Source organism: Hirundo rustica, chromosome 9 (assembly GCF_015227805.2).
Source record: "Hirundo rustica isolate bHirRus1 chromosome 9, bHirRus1.pri.v3, whole genome shotgun sequence".
Classification (NCBI taxonomy): Eukaryota; Metazoa; Chordata; class Aves; order Passeriformes; family Hirundinidae; genus Hirundo; species Hirundo rustica.
In genome coordinates, this window is record NC_053458.1 from 4,864,324 (window position 1) to 4,881,949 (window position 17,626).

General features: G+C 58.1%; 1 protein-coding gene across 3 annotated transcripts; it reads right to left on the reverse strand.

Annotated features, from left to right (window-relative positions):
• Positions 1-82: 82 nt before the first annotated feature.
• Positions 83-15,969, reverse strand: ACOT11 (acyl-CoA thioesterase 11). Of its 3 annotated transcripts, XM_040072674.2 has the most exons (18): positions 15,744-15,969; positions 11,547-11,622; positions 9,917-10,115; positions 9,036-9,105; positions 7,186-7,236; positions 6,142-6,202; positions 5,865-5,966; positions 5,502-5,637; positions 5,054-5,210; positions 4,308-4,427; positions 4,084-4,228; positions 3,132-3,187; positions 2,938-3,004; positions 2,781-2,864; positions 2,565-2,698; positions 2,163-2,294; positions 1,959-2,085; positions 83-1,870 (listed from the first exon to the last, which is right to left on the reverse strand). In XM_040072674.2, exons 1-18 carry the CDS (start codon positions 15,764-15,766, stop codon positions 1,715-1,717), a joined length of 1,896 nt encoding a protein of 631 aa, XP_039928608.1. In that variant the 5' UTR covers positions 15,767-15,969; the 3' UTR covers positions 83-1,714. The 3 variants fall into 3 exon arrangements, with proteins under 3 accessions (XP_039928608.1, XP_039928609.1, XP_039928611.1); XM_040072675.2 differs by lacking the exon at positions 7,186-7,236 and having other exon boundaries at positions 15,744-15,897; XM_040072677.2 differs by lacking the exons at positions 7,186-7,236; positions 11,547-11,622 and having other exon boundaries at positions 15,744-15,887.
• Between the last annotated feature and the right edge of the window lie 1,657 nt (positions 15,970-17,626).

Sequence of the window (17,626 nt, forward strand, 5' to 3'; positions counted from 1 at the left end):
GGATCCCCGGGGACCCAGCCAGGCTGGAGCCGGGGCTGACCGGGGCCTCCCAGCAGGAAAAAGAACAATACTTAAGGAGAAGGAGAGGTCAGTTAAAGTTTAATGTTCAGGCAAATACATCATCCCCTCCACTCAATCAAGCAGCAGCGATTCCTAACGGTAAGGAGGAAGGACGGCTCTCGCCCCGGTGATAAAAAGGCAGGATTGCTCCGAGTTTTGGGAGGTGAGAAGGCTCTATAAAACTTGAATGTTTAGTACTATGCTCAGCCAAAGATGGCTTCATCTTTTGGGGGTCGGGGCACAGCAGTGCCAGGCCTTGAGCTGAGATGTTTATGATGGGAGATAGAGCAGAGATTAGGGCGTTTATGGCCACAGCCAGCCCAGGGCTGGGAGCCGCTGGCTTGTGGCCACGGGAGAGGGGCAGGAGCTCCTTCTGTTATAAACTGGGTGGGGAATTTGGGGGGAAAGGGACTGGGTGTTGCAGAGGGACACCTGCAGTCCTGGAAAAGACCCTGTGGTCATTTCTGGTACTCCATGGCCTCACCTCACCCCAAGTACAGCATCACGATCACTTGCTCATGGTTAAGCTCTACAAAACCCATCCTTGGAGGGGGTTTTGAGAGCACAGGGCTCTGCAGGCATAGGCAAGGGCACAGCTGGCTCCTGTAAAACCTGCAGTGCCTAAAGCTCTGCGTGCCTAAGGCCTTCCAGGGCTCACTCATTTTCCAGCAGGCAGCAAGAAACCAGAAACCTCCGTGCCATCAGAAAACCTCAGGCTGTGTGGCCCAGGAAGGTCTGGGCTGAGGGCAGATGTCCCCTGTGCTGTGGCTGATGAGCAGCACTTCCACTGTCACCCCTGCTTCCTTCTGGTGCCTTTCCCAGAGCATCCCAGACGTAGGGGAACAAGGTTTGGCTCCGTCTTTTCCTTTCCCAGCACCTCTGAGGCAGTTTGGGGTTTACATCTCAAGGTGTTGGCGCACCCAGCAGAGGGGGACCAGGAGGGCTGTCCCCAAAAGCCACTTGCATGGAGCACCACCTCTTTCCTGCAGCACAGCCCTGCCTCAAAGGAGCCCTCATCCACCTGAGCCCAGGTGTGCTGAGGGTGCAGGATCCCTGCTCCAAGCTCACCACACAGCAAGCCCCTGGAGCACTCACCCAGAGCACATATGGATGCTTTTCCCTTCGAAACACTTTTATTGCTGCTCCTTCCACAGCCCCACGGGGTGAGATTTCAGCCCAGGAGGAGCAGGGGCTGTTTGCCCAGGAAAAGGAGCAGCACTGGGGAGAGTGGGATGTACCAGGGAGGGGCCCAGCACCCACCCCACATCACTGTCCCCTCTCTCCCTTTGCTGCCTCAAAAGGAACCAGTTATGCCCCACTGAGAACTAGTGAAAAAGAAAAAAAAAAAAAAAAAGAAATCTGTTTTGGGAAGGTTTTGGATCGTATAAAGATTCAAGTAGTGTTAAGTGAGCTAGAAAACCAAGTCCTGTACATCAGCTTACAAAATTTCTAAATAAAATTAAAAAAAAGGAAGAAGAAAAGGTGTGGCACACCTGTGCAAGGGATGAGGTGGTACAGTAATGCCCCTCCACCCCAGCCCCCGGCACTGAAGCCCCCAGGGAGGCAGCATCTGGGTGCCACCATCCCACGTTCCCTTCCACCACAGAAGCGTCCCCTCATCCGTCTGTCCATCTGTCGGCAGGGCGCCGTGGCTCTAGAAGTCCTGCAGCCGTGAGATCAGGTCGTCCTTGTTCTTCAGCAGGAACTTCTCACAGGCTTCGAAGGTGGAGCAGATGTCGGAGGACAGCCCCGCCACGTTGGTGGTGACGTAGTTGAGGTACCCCGGCATCACCTGGTTGTAATAAGCCACCTGCGAGGCACAGGACGAGGTCAGCAGGGGCACAGGGGAGGGAGGAGCCTCCCCCGTGGGCTGTGGGAACGCAGCCACTGCATCCCACCTTGCTCATCTCCTCTGACTCTGGCCATATGCAGAACCCGGAGCAGAGCGTCTCCCCGCGCGTGAATTCGGCTCTGGCGGGGTGGGTGGGCAGCGTCACCGACCGAAAGGCCACCACGTAGGGGTCCCTGGGGACGAGACAGAGCCCGGTGAGCTGGCACAGCTTGGGTGTGTGCAGGGAGCGGGGGCCAGGCTGGACACTCACCCCTTGCTGCAGGGCTTCCTCCGGGACGCCAGGATAACGAAGTCATGCGGTTTGTTCTCGTGTCTGAGCTTCTGGCTCACCACGTGGTAGATCATGTCGTCATCATCGACCTTCTGGACAAGCTCAGCACTCCTGTAAGGGAAGGGGACCGGTCACAGAAACCCTGCTGTGCCCCCTCAGTCTGGGCCTTACACGTTTACAGACCCAAAATATTTGGGGAGAACCCAAAACAGGTGTTTGCTCCAGCAAAGCGCAGCCACCAGCCCAGGACAGGGACACACGGTGAGGGGTCTCCACGAGCCACCAAGGCAACACGCTGGCTCCCAGGAAAACCCAAAGGGCTGCTCAACCACAAGGCTTCAGCCTGGGGCTGTGATGTTTGGGGAGGCCTGCAGCACTCACACGTAGTGGCTGTCCCACTCGTGCCGGCGCCGCAGGTTGGAGAGCAGGGAGAAGGCTCGGCCGGCCGGGATGCTGACGGATATCTCGATGCGGAAGGACAGGAACTTGTCCTCCTCCAGCGTGTACATCCGCACCTCGGGGAGCACAGGGCACAGCTGGGACTCGTTCCCAGCTGGGATTGCCCGCTCTTCGGGGAGAAGGGAGGGGGTTTGGTACCTTTTCCTTTTCTCTGGCGAGCGCCCAGTTGGCTTTGGCCACGAGCATCTTCAGCGCAGAGACGTTGTTGTAGCTCAGATAAACCTGGGGTGGGGACAGCATGTCAGGGGCAGGAGGGGGAGCAGGAGGCAGCAGCTCCCACAGGCGATCATCCTACCTTGTTGCTTTGGTCCCAGGGCACCGAGAGCGGCACTTCGGTCTGTTTGCAAGAGACGACGTATTTTCTGCAGCAAAGGAACAATTTCCCCTATGAGAGGACACAAACCACCCCCAGACTGTCCCTGCACCCAAGTGCTGAGCCCCCCTTTCCTCCTTCCTCCATCCCCACATCCCACTCGTTTTGCTGCTCACCGGTCCAGCCGAATTTTTTTCCTAGCACTGGCTTCTCTGTACCTCCTCTCTCCATCCTGATAAATGGGAAAAGGCCATTAAGTTAATAGGAAAAGGAGGATGGGGACGGGGGGAAAAAAAATCACATCTTTTTTGGGAGTGGAAAAAATGTGCAGCAGGGAAGGGCTGGAAGGTGAAGCCCCCTTGCTTGCTAGCTGCCACCCTGGCCACACTGCAGTCATGGTCAGTGATTAATGGTGAGTTATTTCAGCATTGCCACCATGCTCTGATCAAGTGACGGGCACTGACACGTTAGGGAAAACCCTTGTTGCAGCTGCAAAGCTGCAAACAGCCCCGGAAATAAAAATGGTGTACCCTAGCACCTGCAAATGTCCTCTCCTGGGCAAATAAAAGCCAAAAAAAAGCAGCTTATTTTGAAGAAGTGCTAATGTGGTGTTTAAAAGCGGGTGAGAGGAGGTTTCAAGGGGCTTGACTTTGGCCGTGAGATGATCTCCATCAGAGTGGGAGATTCGAGTTTTAAGGCATCAAAAAAATCAGGAAGCTGGATAAGGATCATCCCAGGAGAAGCTGAGACACGTTTGCTCTGCTACTGTGCTCATGTAACGTATTTCCCTAAATATTTGGATCCCAGCAAACTACGGATTAGGATGCTTCGAAAGGCAAAACACAACCTCAACATTCCTTCCCCTAAATTACAGAAAGGATGAGCCGGAATTTGCAGGCAATACTCTGCTAAGCCTTGCATGGCTAATACGTCTCCATCTCCGCGCAGGCAAGTGGTTTATTTTATTAGTTATACCGAGCAATCAATTTAATTCACTTGCTGTCGAGCAATTTCATTTCCATCATCATAAAACTGCCTTTGTTTGCCTGCGGATCCCCGCGGCTGAGTGGGGTTCCCGGGGGTCCCGCGCCACCAGGCTGGGCAGAAGCCAGCCCCGCTCGTGCTCACCCCCGGCTCGGGTGCCACCATGGGCAGCGTGCGGGGCTGTCCCTCCTGGTCCAGCACCACGAAGGTCATGAAGGCGCTGTTGATGTGCCTGGGGCTGATGGACATCTCCTGGCCGTAAGCCTCGGCGCTGACCCCCACCTCCATGCTGCCGGGAAAGAAGGGATGAGGGAGCAGAGGGGCCGTGGGGAGGCCGGGAAGGGGGCCCCCGCCCCACCGGCACCCACCTGTTCTTGAAGGAGTTGTTGACGATGGCTTTGAGCACCAGGCGGTCCCCGACTTGCGACGGTCCCCGAAAGTGGAACATCTCGATGGCTCTCAGCGTGGGGTGGGCGTGGCACAGCCGGCTGCGGGCACAGGTGTCACCCCCCAGCCACGGCAGCCCCACGCACCCTCCCCGACCCAGCCAGAGACAAGGACACCCCCAAAAATGTCACCCCTTGTTGCATTATTCTTTTGGCCTTCTGATGTGTTTGCATTTTTGCAGTGCAGTCTTCTCACGGATTGTAACATAAACAAAGTGGTTGTTTTCACACTCCTCTCTGATGAGGGACAACTGATGGACTTCTAATCCAACCAGTGGGGTGGAGAGGTGGTAACCTCATTCTCCAATCCCTGGTCATTGTCCAGGATCTATATAAGCAAGGTCAAGTAAATAAATTTCCCTTCTTTTTGCTCTAAACTTAGCTGTGTGAGTATAATTCTTTTCCTGTCGTCTAGCAACAACCCCTGGATTCCAACGGCCAAAGCCAGCCATGAGAAGGAACTTCAGCTGACTGTAAGGATGTGAACCCTTCCCTGTGGTCCCTCAGCACCACACACCTGTGGGACTCCCTGTGCAGTGTCACCCAAGGGTGACATGCTGGGGACCATCCCTCTGGAGGCTCCCTGCAGTCCAGCTGTGGCCACCCCCAGCCGCATGTGTCCCCTCCAGGCACGTCACCCCCTGACCCTGAACCCCTTGTCGGGTCACCTGGCTGCGATGGTGGCCACGTTCTCCATCCAGGCCATGATCTGCCCACCGAAGGTGTTGCCCTGGTGGTTGGCGTGTGGAGGCAGCACCAGCTCCACACTCTCCACCCGCGTTCTTTCTGCCGGCACCGCCCCGCTGCCATCCCGTGTCTCCAGCTCTGCCACGGGGGGATAACGGGGTTCAGCGTGCTGTAGGGCCAGTAGGACCCCTCTCCCAGCACCCCACCAGCCCTTGTCCCTCTCCCCACAGCTGCCCTTCCACTGCATCAACCACACCCAAACCTGCAGGCCTGCGAGTCTGGGATGGTGGGGCTGATCCCTGCCCCGCCACAGGCAGGGCGTTCCCAAAGCTCTGCGCGGTGATCACCACCAGCATCCTGCTGAGGAGGTGGGATGTCACCAGCGGGTGTCAGGGCTGTTTTGGAAGCCCGGGCTGCAGGGCACGGTACCGGTTTCCTGGGGGCTGTGGGTGAGGAGGTCCTTGAGGGTGTCCTTGTGCACCAGGCGCATGCGGCGGCGCTCGGCCGCGATGCTGTACTCGATCTTCTCCTCCTCTGTCTGCGGGATCAGCGGCTTCAGCCTCACCTGCAAAGGGATGGGGCAGGCTGCAGACACGCTGGGGGACGAGCAGCAGCAGAGAGCAGGTGCCCTCCGTGCCCATGCCACCCACCACGCGTCCCCCATGCACGGCACAAGGGGTCACCATGAAGAAACAGCAGCTGCCGTGACGGAAAGCTGAGCCCAGCCCAGCCCCGCAGAGGCCGTTTCCTTACTGCCTCTGTGCAAGAGTCCCCCCAGCCAGCACTGCTCACCTTGCTGCCCAAGGAGCCCTGTGCCACGAAGGTGGCGTACGCCTTGCAGATGCTGCAGTGCTTCCCGCTGCACAGGTCTTCGTAGCTCACCTGGATGCCCACCTGGGAGAGGGCACAGCGCCCCTGAGAGCTGGCTCTGCCCCCCAGGGACCCACCAGGCACCCCTGGCCAGAGCCAGCCAGAAACGGTGAACACGTGGGATTAAAGCTGGGAACTGTGGGACGATTTGGGGATTTGGCTGGTGGGGACGGGCACACAGCCAGGGGCACACACCAACCTCCATGCTGGAGTTAAAGGCTCGGTTCACTTTGGCTTTGATGTTGACAACTTGCCCAACGCTGAAAAACAGGAAGCGGAGAAAGCGTTTGGGGTTACTGACGGGAACAGCCACCGAGCGGCTCCCCTTGAGGTGCCACGGCATTTCGGCTCACTGCCCGCTGTGGTAAGGATTCCTGGGACTGTGGGACATGCCAGATGGCCAGCAGGACACGGGGACAGCCACCCGCGAGACATGAGAGCAGTGAGATGTCACCCCTGAGCAGCCGTGTGCAAGTGGGCCCCCAGGTCTGGGGTGCTGCCAGGACACCCAAGGGGTGCAGAGGAGCCCCAGGCTTGCTTGGGCATGCACGCTCCTGCCAGAGCAAACAGCTCCTCCAGCCTTGCATCCACTGTCCTGCACAACTGGACCGGCCACGGGGCCTCCCCACAAGGAGTGGAAACCTTGGGATGCTGGGAGACGGCAGGAGGCAGGGTCCAGCCAGGGGCATTTTGCACCACCTCTTAAATGAAACGTCTGCTGCTGTCCTCTGTGCCTTCAGCAGGCTTGGGAGCACAAACACAGACAGCTCTGCAGCCTGAGCTACCCCAGACTGGTGGCCATGGAATGAGCAAATTAAACTTTTTAGTGACACCAACAGCAGTCTTTACCAAATACATTTTTTTAAATCGGGAATATTCCTCATTCCCCAGAAGAGGCCAGCGCTAGAAAACTCGGCGGAAAAATAAACCCTGTAGCCACCAGAAGGGAGGGGAGAGCCAGCGTGTGCTTTGACACCAGATTTTCCCCCGTGCCCTCACACGTGACTTCAGGCTTCTGTGAGCTCTGTAAATGCACAGTTGGCTCTGGCTGGAGCAGGAGTGACATGAGCTGGTGCCTCTGGCTGTCCCCCAGCACGGACCCCGGGCCGGTGACACGCCAAAACGTTAGCAGGGTTACGTGAGCGGCCTCTGTTCACATGCCATGCCACGTCAGTGGGGTTAAGGCTCCCAACTCACGGCAGCTGTGCTAGGCTGACTGCTCTAGGGCCAAACACGTCCGTACCCGACACCGCTCCTCCCGTCCCGCTGCCCAGCAGGGCTTACAGACGGCTGGCTGGGGCAAAAAGAGAAAGCAAATGTGGGGAGAGGGTTAGAGGCGATGGCGGCAGCCAGATGGATGCTCTGGATGGGTTTGTGGCGAGGGGCATGCAAGGGCAAGGAGCCGGGCAGGCAGACTGGCAGCCCCACATGTCCATATATAGCCCCAGAAGTACCTTATCTTCCGTGTCCTTATCAAACAGTAGAAGCCAGTGCCTTAAATGCCACACGAAGCCCCACTCAAGGGTGTGTGTGATCCTCCCCTGAGGCTGCACTTCCACGCAGCAGGGCGGAGGGATGGGGACAATCTGCTGCCCAGCCAGTGAGTTTTAAGGCAGTGATAATTTGGGGTGCGCCCTCAAGCTCCTCCCTGCCTCTCCCCCGAAGTGCAAGGGCAGCAGAAAGCACAAACAACAGGGCAAGGAGATCTGACACAAAACTCCTCCACCTTCCAGCAGCTCTGCAGGAAATCCTTGCCAGGCCCCTTGCTCAGAGCCTTGAGCTGGACCACAGCAAGTGGGATCTGAGCCAGGAGCAGCACAAATTCCCTGCCCCCTTGGAGCAGTGCCCAGCTCATCCCCGAGGAGGGACAAATGCTTTGCAGGGCTGGATGTAATACCGTGGAGTGGGCTTGGGTCTGCCCTTCCCTGCTCCTGAAACCCAGGAGGGCAGGGGATAGTGTCCCAGGAGCAGAGCATCAACGCCAGCGGTGCCACCTCTGCACCACGGCTGCACCACATCCCCACACTGTGGATTTGTCACGGAGTTGAGCCCCAGGGTGACGGGCACCTCACATGAGAGGGCAAAATGTGAGTTCGGCATTTCCTGGGAATGACAGTAAAACCCAAGAGTGAGCCAGAATTTTCAGTGCCAAAAAAAAAATCAGGACAGTATGGATCCTGCACTGCATGGATCCTATATGGCAAGGCAGGAACTGCTGGGCAGCAGGGATCCTACAGGGCAAAGATCCTATAGGGCACGGCCAACCCCCAGGGAGCCCCCTGGAATGGTACCCAGGTGGGAAGAGACAGGCACAGGGGGTGTGGGGGCTCTGAGAGATGAGTAAAGGTGGGTGGCAGTACCTGGGCTTACCGGGGGTACAAAAGGAGGGGACTACTTTGGGAATGCGGGGTGGGCATGGTCTCAATACTGGGAACCTGTGGAGCATGAGGGAAGAACCCTGGGAGGGTTTTTGTCCCCTCAGGTCAGGAGAAACCCTGTCCCCTGACACATGGCATCCCAAGGGCTGCCTGAACCAGAGGGGGCACCTCTGGGGGCAGCACCAGGGGACGCCAGGACCAGCCTGGGATGGAATTTCGAGCAGGCAATGGCCCCTAGCACCAGGGGACGCCAGGACCAGCCTGGGATGGAATTTCGAGCAGGCAAAGCCCAGCCTGACACATCTCACAAAGCCGGGAGGTCCCAGCTCCCCCGGCACCCGCTGGGTGGGTGAGCCCCGCTGGCCTCAGCCACCCACAGGGCCGCTACAGAGGCACGGTTTGCAAGATTCCAGTTTTCCAGAGCACTAAATCAGAGCTGTTTCCTGAACAAAGCCGGGGAGGAGCTGGCGCTGGGGGGGAAATACCGGGAAGCCAGCGCAGCAGGAGCTCCCCAGGCGACCAGACAGCGGATAAATCAGAGCAGACAGTCCATCCGCAGCCCTGCGGCGCAGACCGAGCCTCGGTCCCCGGCTGCCCTGTGAGCCTGGCACTGCCACCGAGCCTCCTCCTCCTCTGCCAGGCACGCTGCTCCCCGTTGCAGCCGGCAGATGGGAAAAACCCCCGCGCACGCCCCGCCGGTGCGCCGGGTATTTACCTAATGGTGTGCTCGAAATAGATGTCGTCCATGGAAGCTGTGACGCACGGGCAGCCGGCGTGTCTCTCGGCTGGGAAGGGAAAACAAACCGCATCAGCCACCTGCGGCAACGTGCTGAGGGTGCGAGGGGCACGAGGGCTCCTCTGGCCCAGGCTGGTGGCACCGGTGACATCCAGCCAGCGTCCCTTTCCCTGCTGATGCCCGCCGCTGTGAGCGGAGTGGGGTTTGGGGCTTTCTCCTCCCACAGCAGATGTTTAGGGGTTTGGAGGGTGTGCTGGTGTTTGCCTTCCCTCCATGAGTTTGCAGCTGTGGGGATGCGCCAGCAGCTGATTCCGTCTCCCCATACGCAGCAAATATTTCAAAGCCGCTCTGCCGGCGGCGACTTTCCCTTGGGACTCCAGGAACCACAGGCTGCAAAACTGCTCTGCAAACATCATCCAGCTGCAGAACTGCACCGGTTTCCCTGTCATAACCTCCCCGTGCTTGGCTGAGCTGGTGAGCTCCATTGCTTCCTGCCGGGTGGAGGAGCTCAGCCCACTCTGGCTGCTGCTGGTGTGCCAGGGGTGCCCCCAGCCTGGTCACCCCATGGCCCTGCACACCAGGCAAGGAAAAGGGCAGCGTTACAGACAAAGCAGGCACGGATTTTGATCTGTCCCCAAGCCAGCACACATGCTGCAGCGCACGTCTCCTCCCCTCCTTGCCCTGCTCCCGTTTGCTCTCTAATTACTCAGCAAAAATGGCATGACGTGGGTTCCCAGCTGGCGTCACGGTGCTGGACAGCCAGGGATGCTGCCGATGAGCTGGCTCCTGTGGATCCTGCCCGGTGCCTTCCCTGGCAGCCCAGCGGGATGAGGGCTCTCCGGAGGGAGAGGACGGCTTACCGGAGAGGCAGGCGGCCGTGTCGATCCACTTGAGCAGCTGGCCGGTGCTGAGCTCGCCGCGGTGGTTGGTGTGGCAGGGCAGCACCAGCTGGCTCATCTGCACCTCGGTGGGGTTGCGGGCAGGCGAGGAGCTGGCCATGGCCACCGGCGCCTCCCCCTGCTCCCCTGGCTCCCGGGCACACGGTGGAGAGGTTGAGCGCTGTGGGGCACAAAAAGCTCCGTTTTAGCCGAATGGGAGGACATTCCCCTGAGAGAACAGCGGCCCATGAAGACACTCCCCACACAGAGCCGGGAGAACCCCAGCCCTGCACACCAGCAAACCCACGCAGCCCTTGCCAAAGACAAGGTGCCCGCAGCCAAAAGGGAAAAAATCCCTCTTAAAAAAGGCTCCACAGGGGATTACTCTAGGTTTTCAGGCCATTTATCGCCTAACCCCACTTCTCCCTCCTGAGCAACACGAAAAACCCCTCCCAAAGTTAACCACTCTTCTGGGAAGGAACTTTTCTCCCTGACGGCTTCATTTTTAGGGTGCTCCAGCCCAGGGTGGGTTTGCTCTCCTGGGGCTGGACAGCACCCCACACCTTCCACCAACACTCCCCTTTCACCAAAGGACGCACTGGAAGCTGTGTGCTACAAGCAGCAGAGGAGGAGCATCCTCAGTTTGGGGTTGTTTGGGCAGTAAAATCTGTGTCCTTGCTGGCTTGTCCATCTGCTGGGCACAGAGCACCCCGGTGGGAAGCAGGGCGGGAGAGAGAGGAGGCTGAGGCGGTGCTGGCAGGGAAAATAGCTGATGGAAGATGTCAAGTGAGTCGTGTTACACAAGGGGTGAACTCAGTTAGCCTGGTGAGTAACTGAGGAGACACGAGGAGCTGTCTGGGCTTCGTCACAGCCCTTCCTTCCGCTTTCTGCTCCCACCGCAGCTCCTGCTCTCAGCACTTGTTGCCAGAATCCCACTGCAGCAGCTTCTCTGCCCTCAGCTTCGCCCAGATTCTTTGAAAGATGGGTTCATGCTGAAAATGAAGCTTTTCCCGACTACCCTGAGCTCACTGCCTCTCAGAATAGCATTTTTTTTCTCCAGCGGGTCTAACCTCTGTTTCCATAGCTACTGGTACACGACATCCCGGGAACGGCACAAACCTCTCCTCAGCAGAGACGGCAGCACCGAGCCCAGCCCACGGCAAAGGTCCCCCCACGCCACGGGGACACCAGAGCCCCTCCAGAAGCCTCCAAGCCCCTCTGTGAACCTCCCGGGCTGCTTCCCAGCACGCAGAGGCGCCTACACGAGTACCACAGAGCTATTTTGGGAAGCCAGCAGGCTCTGGGGTAGGAGCCAGCAATGCAAAGAGCTCCAAAGCCGCCTGCTGCGGAGTGAGCAGACAGCCTGGCCCGAGAGCCCGCCGGTCGTTTTCCCGGCAGCTGACAGTTCTGAATTTTAGGGAAGAAGCCGCTAGCCGTGGGAAGAGCCAGCATGAGGTTGGGGATGCTGATGGGGAGGGAACGTGTTGGGAGAGGATGCAGCCAGGTGTGGGAGCAGCTCCTGGCACAGGGCGGCATCTGCCTGGCACAGCCTGGGTTAGTAGCCGGCGGCACAACGGGGAGCCACGGGTTAGTTGCACGGCACGGGGGGTACCTGGAGGCCATTGCAACAGAAGCTCAAGATGTCTTCAGGGACTATAACACTCCCCTTGACCATTTTTAAGAGACACCTGGAAAGGAGAAGAGTGGCTCTGGTTACAGTAGGACAGGCAGAGATGGGGGTGGCTGCTTCCCAGCGGGAACGAGGCAGCGTGTGTGGTGGGTTGCCACAACCCGTCCCAACGTTTGGGGTGGGGGGTGTGACATCCCTCCCCACACCACTGAGCCCTCACCAGAACCTATCAAGAGGCTGTCAGAGCCGAAACGGAGAAGGGCAGAGCTGGGGCAGGCACCTGCCATTCCGTGGGAGTCAGGTTCCCCGCTCACCAGCCCGGATGAAAGAGCCCCAGCTATTTTGGGGAGCTGGACCAGGCACACATTGCAGGGCCGCGGCCAAGCCCTCAGCCAGCGATGCTGTGTCAATGCTTCCCATGTTGCTACATGTGACAGAGGACTGTGCCTTGACGCTGCCCTGGCCGGAGCGGTGACGCCGCTGCAGTCACAAGACAGGCGGGAGCGTATTTTTGGCAGCAGGCAGGGCTGAGGCCGCCGTGGGTGGTACTGGGGGCAGCAAATGGGGAGCACCCGACTGCAGCAATGCTGCTGTGCCCTGCTCCAGCCCCTCTGCCTTCGAAGCCCTGGCATTCCACAAGGGCACGGTGTGTCCTTGGGTGCCCGCAGGCAGACTCCCGGTGGCTGTGTCCCAGCTGGACACTGTGGTGGCATTGCAAGGAAAGGCAGCGTGGGAGCTGCGGCAAAAACAAGCGGGAGAAGCTTTATATTTACAGTTTGTTTTTAAACACCACACTGCCAGGCCCTTGGAATACCCCAAGCTTCCCAGCACACACCCCTCTCCCATGCAGGTAAAACCAGGCTGCTGGAGGTTGCGGCTCTTTTCCCAGCGTACGGGATTGACTGATTTTGGCACGGGGTTCAAAAAGTGGAAGCTGGAGATTTGCCTCCTGCACCATCAGGAGTTGGGGCGTCACACGGAGCGCACCCTATGTGGTCAGTACAAAACGAGACACGAACGGCACCGCTGAGCCTCTGGCAGCCTCCCAGCCCCGCCCCAGCAGCACCGGGGTTCACCTTCCCCAGCCCCACGACTTTTTCCCCAGCCCCATGACCCCTCCAGGTTCGTTACTGAGGTTTGGGAGCTTCCTGATGGCTCAACCTGCCCTTGCAAGAGCCCGGTGCAAGAGTTGCTCTCCTGTTTAACGAGACGGGTTTGCTGCCCAGCTGCAGACACGAGGAGGTGGCTGGGGGTGTCCTGTTACACCCCACAGTCCCAGCCCACAGCACCAGAGGGACATTCCTTGGAAACGCAAACCTGCTGCTGGCTCGGCAATCGTGTCACCTTGTCCCCGGGGTTGCAAGAGCAGTAGTGGGGGAAAAAATACCCGGAGCTGTCTGCTTTGCATCATCCCCCTGCTATTTCCCAGGCAGCCCCAGCCCACGCTCCCGCCCTGGGGAAGGGGAGAGTCCCGGAACCATGCAGCCGGTGGGTATTTATGGAATATTTGTTATCGAAACGCAGCGAGCAAGTGTCTGTCCTCATTAAAATCTTCAGCCTCACTCAACTGTCACATTTTTAAAGCTGTTGACTGATGCAGCCCTCAGGTCACCATGGCAACGGGATGCGGTACCCAGGCAATGATGCTCTTACTCTGTCACCCCTCGAGTGACCCACTTCTACCCAAAAAAACAAAAAACAAACCAAAAAAAAGGTTTGCATTAGGAAAAAAAAACCCCTTCCAGCAGAATAGTTTCGTTGCCTCCTGCCACGTTCACTTCCTGTGCTGTCGAAGGTGTAAGACCACGGAGCAAACCAAGGAAGACACAGAGAGGAAAATACACCAACAACCTGGTAAATACTGGGGAGAGGGACCCCACGGCACCCCACAGCTCTCCTACACCCTGGCAGAGGGGTGTCCCGCAGCACCAAAACACCCACAAGCTCCAGGGAAGGTTTCTGCTGTGAAATCCAGCGCTGGATTCTCCAGAAATCACCAGGGGAGCACCGCTGTGTGTGGACCTCCATCGCAAGCCCTGCTGGGTGCCGCAGCTCCCCAAGATGATGCTGGGCAGAGATGCAAGAGAACAGCTGTTCCCCCAAATCCCTGAGCACACTGAAAGCAAGGTGTTTGCTTCAGCCACCCCCAAGACAGTGCATGAGAGGGAGAGACAAGCGTGAAACTGGGGTGGGGGTCCCAAGTGCTGGGCTTTGGGGGGGTCTGGGCAGAGCAGGGCAGCCTCACACCTTGAGCCACCCCCACCTGCCCTCAGAGCTCTCTCACCACCTCACTGCCACCCCTCAAACACCAGATCCACATTTTCCCTCACCTGGCTCTGTCTCCTACCTCCACCCCAGCCCCTCTGTGTAACCTTACCCCTCCCTGGAAGTATTTAAAGAAAAAAAGCGGGGAGATGGTGGGGAAGAAAGCGGCGACAATGAAGTTCTCGTGGCGGATTATTGGTGTATAATTGAGCAATATCCATGGTAACAAGCAAATGTGCACGTGTTTAAAAAAAAAAATTAACCTGACCTACTTTGGGAAATTCTGTCATCTCGAGAGGGCATTGAGGGCTGTCCATCCCCCGAGAGGCGGCCTGCCAGTCCCGCTGCCAGCAGCAGCACAGCCCTGGTGCAAGCAGCATTGGAGATGTCCAACACAGCCCAGTCCCGTCACCCTACGCCCATCAGGATGGAGCAGTGTCCCCAGCATGAGAGCTGCTGCTCAGGATGTGGCCCCACTGGGACAAGAGAGACTGAATTGCCAGGTAAGGAAACAGAGCAGCTCCCTGCAGTGGGTCTCAGTGGGACCTCAGGAGGGTGGCCAGCCCAGGAGAAAGGCCAGGACACACTGCAAGTGGTATTTTTGGCACCACAAATCACGTTTCCTTAGAGTACACGGAGCAAAGCAAGGCATGAGGCCAGGAAAGTGCAATGCAAGGGTCAAAGGCAAGAGTGGGACACAGGATGTCTCCTCTTACGAGGGGTTGATGGTTTTCCAGCCATCACCCATGGGAAAGCATCACTCAGGGTGAGCCCAGTGGGGACACCTCCAGCACCCTCACATCCCTCTCCACCACAGGATGAAGCTTCCCCAGCCCTGGCCATGCCCACAGCCCCATCCATACCCCTGCTCAAGCGCTCCCTGCAGCTCCCGTGAGGCTCCCAGGAAGGCCGCTGCCAATTTGCCAGCACAGGGGCGAAGTCCCCCAGGAAGTGTCCCAGGGGACAAAGGTGTGGCTCCGGTGCAGCGGGAGAACAAAGACATATGTCACCCCTGTACAGCTGTAAACACTGCCAGGCTCAAAATTCACATGCATGGGGACACCCAACAGCACCGCCCCGCCCAGGCACCTTTGCCCTGCCACCCACGGCGTTCCCGGGGAGGAGACTGCTGTAACATCAACACAGCCACGTTTCAGAACACAGTTCAGCCCACCAAGCTGGAAACCACCACAGTGGAGAGCAAGCTGGCGCAAAGGTCTACACCCTGGTGGTCTTAACTGTGTGCTCTCCACAATGGGAGTCACCAGGGTCGAGACCACTGGGGTGGAAAACACAGGTGAACACCGTGGCGATGTGGTGGTCCGCACCGTGGTAGCCACCATGGCTAAGACCACCTCATTTGAGGCTGCTAGGGTGGAGACCACCACGGTGCCACTCACCTAGCCACCCACACTGCCCCCGCCAGCCCCAGCACATCCCTCTGCCCTGCCCACGCCGCCACCATTCCCAGCAGCCCCGTGCCCATGCTTCCCAAATATCTGTCCCTGCTTTTAAGGGAAAAAGCTGATTCAAGCCAAAGCCCCCCTAGCACTCCTCCTGTCACACCCTGCAATGTCGGGGGGGTTGATGTTGCCAGCTCTCGCCTGCTGTCCCCGCTGCAGCCGGGGGATGCCACGTCCCCACGGACAAGTCCCCAGTGCCCACCAGGATGGAGCGGCAGCACAGCTCGCTGCAAAGCCCAAAGGCAAGAAAGCATCGCCCGGGGGAGCAGGGGGTCACAAGGGCCTTTCACCCCACATCTTCCCCCCCGAAGAGCCGCCCAGCGCCGATGCAAGCCGGCACAAGCCGCCGCTCCGCCGCCGGGGGTGGAAGTCACCGCAGCAGCTCCCGCTCACCCAGCCCTGGGGTTCCCCCGCCTTGTCCCCATCGTGCCCAGCTCCCCCCAGCCCTCACCTCAGCCAGAAGAAGCTGAGCATTTGCGGGAGGTGTCGAGGCGACGGCTGGCTCGGAGGAGAAGCGTCCGGACACCTGCGGGCGTCGAGGCCAGGCTGGCTGGGAGCCCTGGGACGGGGCCAGCGCACACCCCCTCCCGCTTCCTTAAATATGGTCACGCATAACTTTTCTTAAGGTAGCGCTTGGCAGATCCGAGCCCGCCTGGAAAATGGCCGGCGCTCGGGAGTTTGGCTCCGGATGCAGGAGGGAATGTGTCGGGCTGGCTGCAGAGCCGGGGAGAGCGGCGGAGGCACGGGAGCGCTGCCAGCAGCTCTGCGCAGCGGGGTGCTGCTGCTTCCTTCATCCCTCCCCGGGGTGAGGTTCCCCTCTCCAGCCCACTCATCATCCTCTTCTCCCCGCCATCAGCTCAGCGAGGGGCACTCAGTTAAATTTACCTGAGAATATCGGTATTTTCCCCAGAGCCACAGGTGCCGACACCGAGCTCAGTGTCCGGAAAAGCCTCGGCAAACTTGGCAAACTTCTCCAAAGCCGATCCGACCCATGCGACTGCTCCCTGGCCCTGCTGCCTTTGAAGTACTTCCGACAGGGCTTGTCACAAAACCTTCTTTTTTTTTTTTACGAGGAAATAAAATGCAAATCGCCGTGTCACCACATTAATGACTACTGGGTTTAGCGGAGATGTTGTTCTGTTTGTATTTGATTCACACTCTTTTGCGAGTGAATCTTGGTAATCAACCTACAAGAGTTTGATCAAAGCTCTTGGCAGTCACAGGCAGCACGAGTTATTGCCACCAGAAAGTCAGCAGAGAAATAACCAAGAAATTTCAACAGGAAATAAGGCCCCACTCTTTTTTTTTTTCTTTTTTTTTTTTTTTTAATGGTAAATAAGAGTAACAAAGCACGGAAACAGGGCAAAAGCCCCTGCCTCAGCCACCTAAATTTTAGGATGGTTGTGGAAAATGTTCCTGAAAACCCTAGACCCAGGCAGAGGGGAGGTGGGACACCTGGATACCTCTGCAAGGACTGGGCCAGGAAGGGGTGGAGGTGGGGTCCAGGCCAGGGTGATGACCCCCTGAGGGGGCTTGGAACCTTTGGGGGATGGAGGAAGCAGCGCTGCATTGCACCAGGTGATTGATCAGATTATGGTGATGGAGAGTCTCTCTGGAAGAAGATTGTTGCCTGAGGACTTTAACCCCACTGAGCATTCACTGCTCAGCTACTTGGATAAAATCTGCACTCTCCATTCAGAGAGAAGGACCAGAGAGGCCCTCCCACCCTGCACAGCCCCTTACACGGCTCGCAGGTGGCTTTGCACACCCGGATGTGATTAAATTCCAGCATTTCAGAAAACAACATTTCCTTTAAAGCATTCCCTTTTGGGACAGCGAGTAAGATACTTCTCACCAGGATGGTTTTCTACCCGCTTGCAGCAGCCCAAGTGCCCTGCAAACCAGATTGCAGCGAGCATCCTCCAGAAGATCTCCCCACCTTTAGCAGGCAGGCCCCTGGCCAGCAAGCTCTTCAGGGATCTCTCCCTCCCTCCTTAGGACTGTTTGTTTCTGCAGCCAGAGATTATGATCAAAAGGTTTGTTCCACGCAGGGAGAACGATTCTTCCCACTCAGTCCGAGTCAGAGGGAACAGCACAATCAGAAACACTTCAGATGCTTGACCCACGCTCGAGCCTCCGAGCAAAAGTTGCAAGGAGAGGTTGGTGTTTTCCAGGCCCGATTAGCATGATGTTGTAATCCCCGAGCTCTCGGGCTGCCCGCATCCCTTCGCCCTGGCCGCCCAGCGAGCGCAGCCGGCACCAGCTCCCTCCTTCTGATCCATCACCATATGCCCGTCTTTTACAGTTCTTTGGTGCGTGATGCTCAGAGAGTGG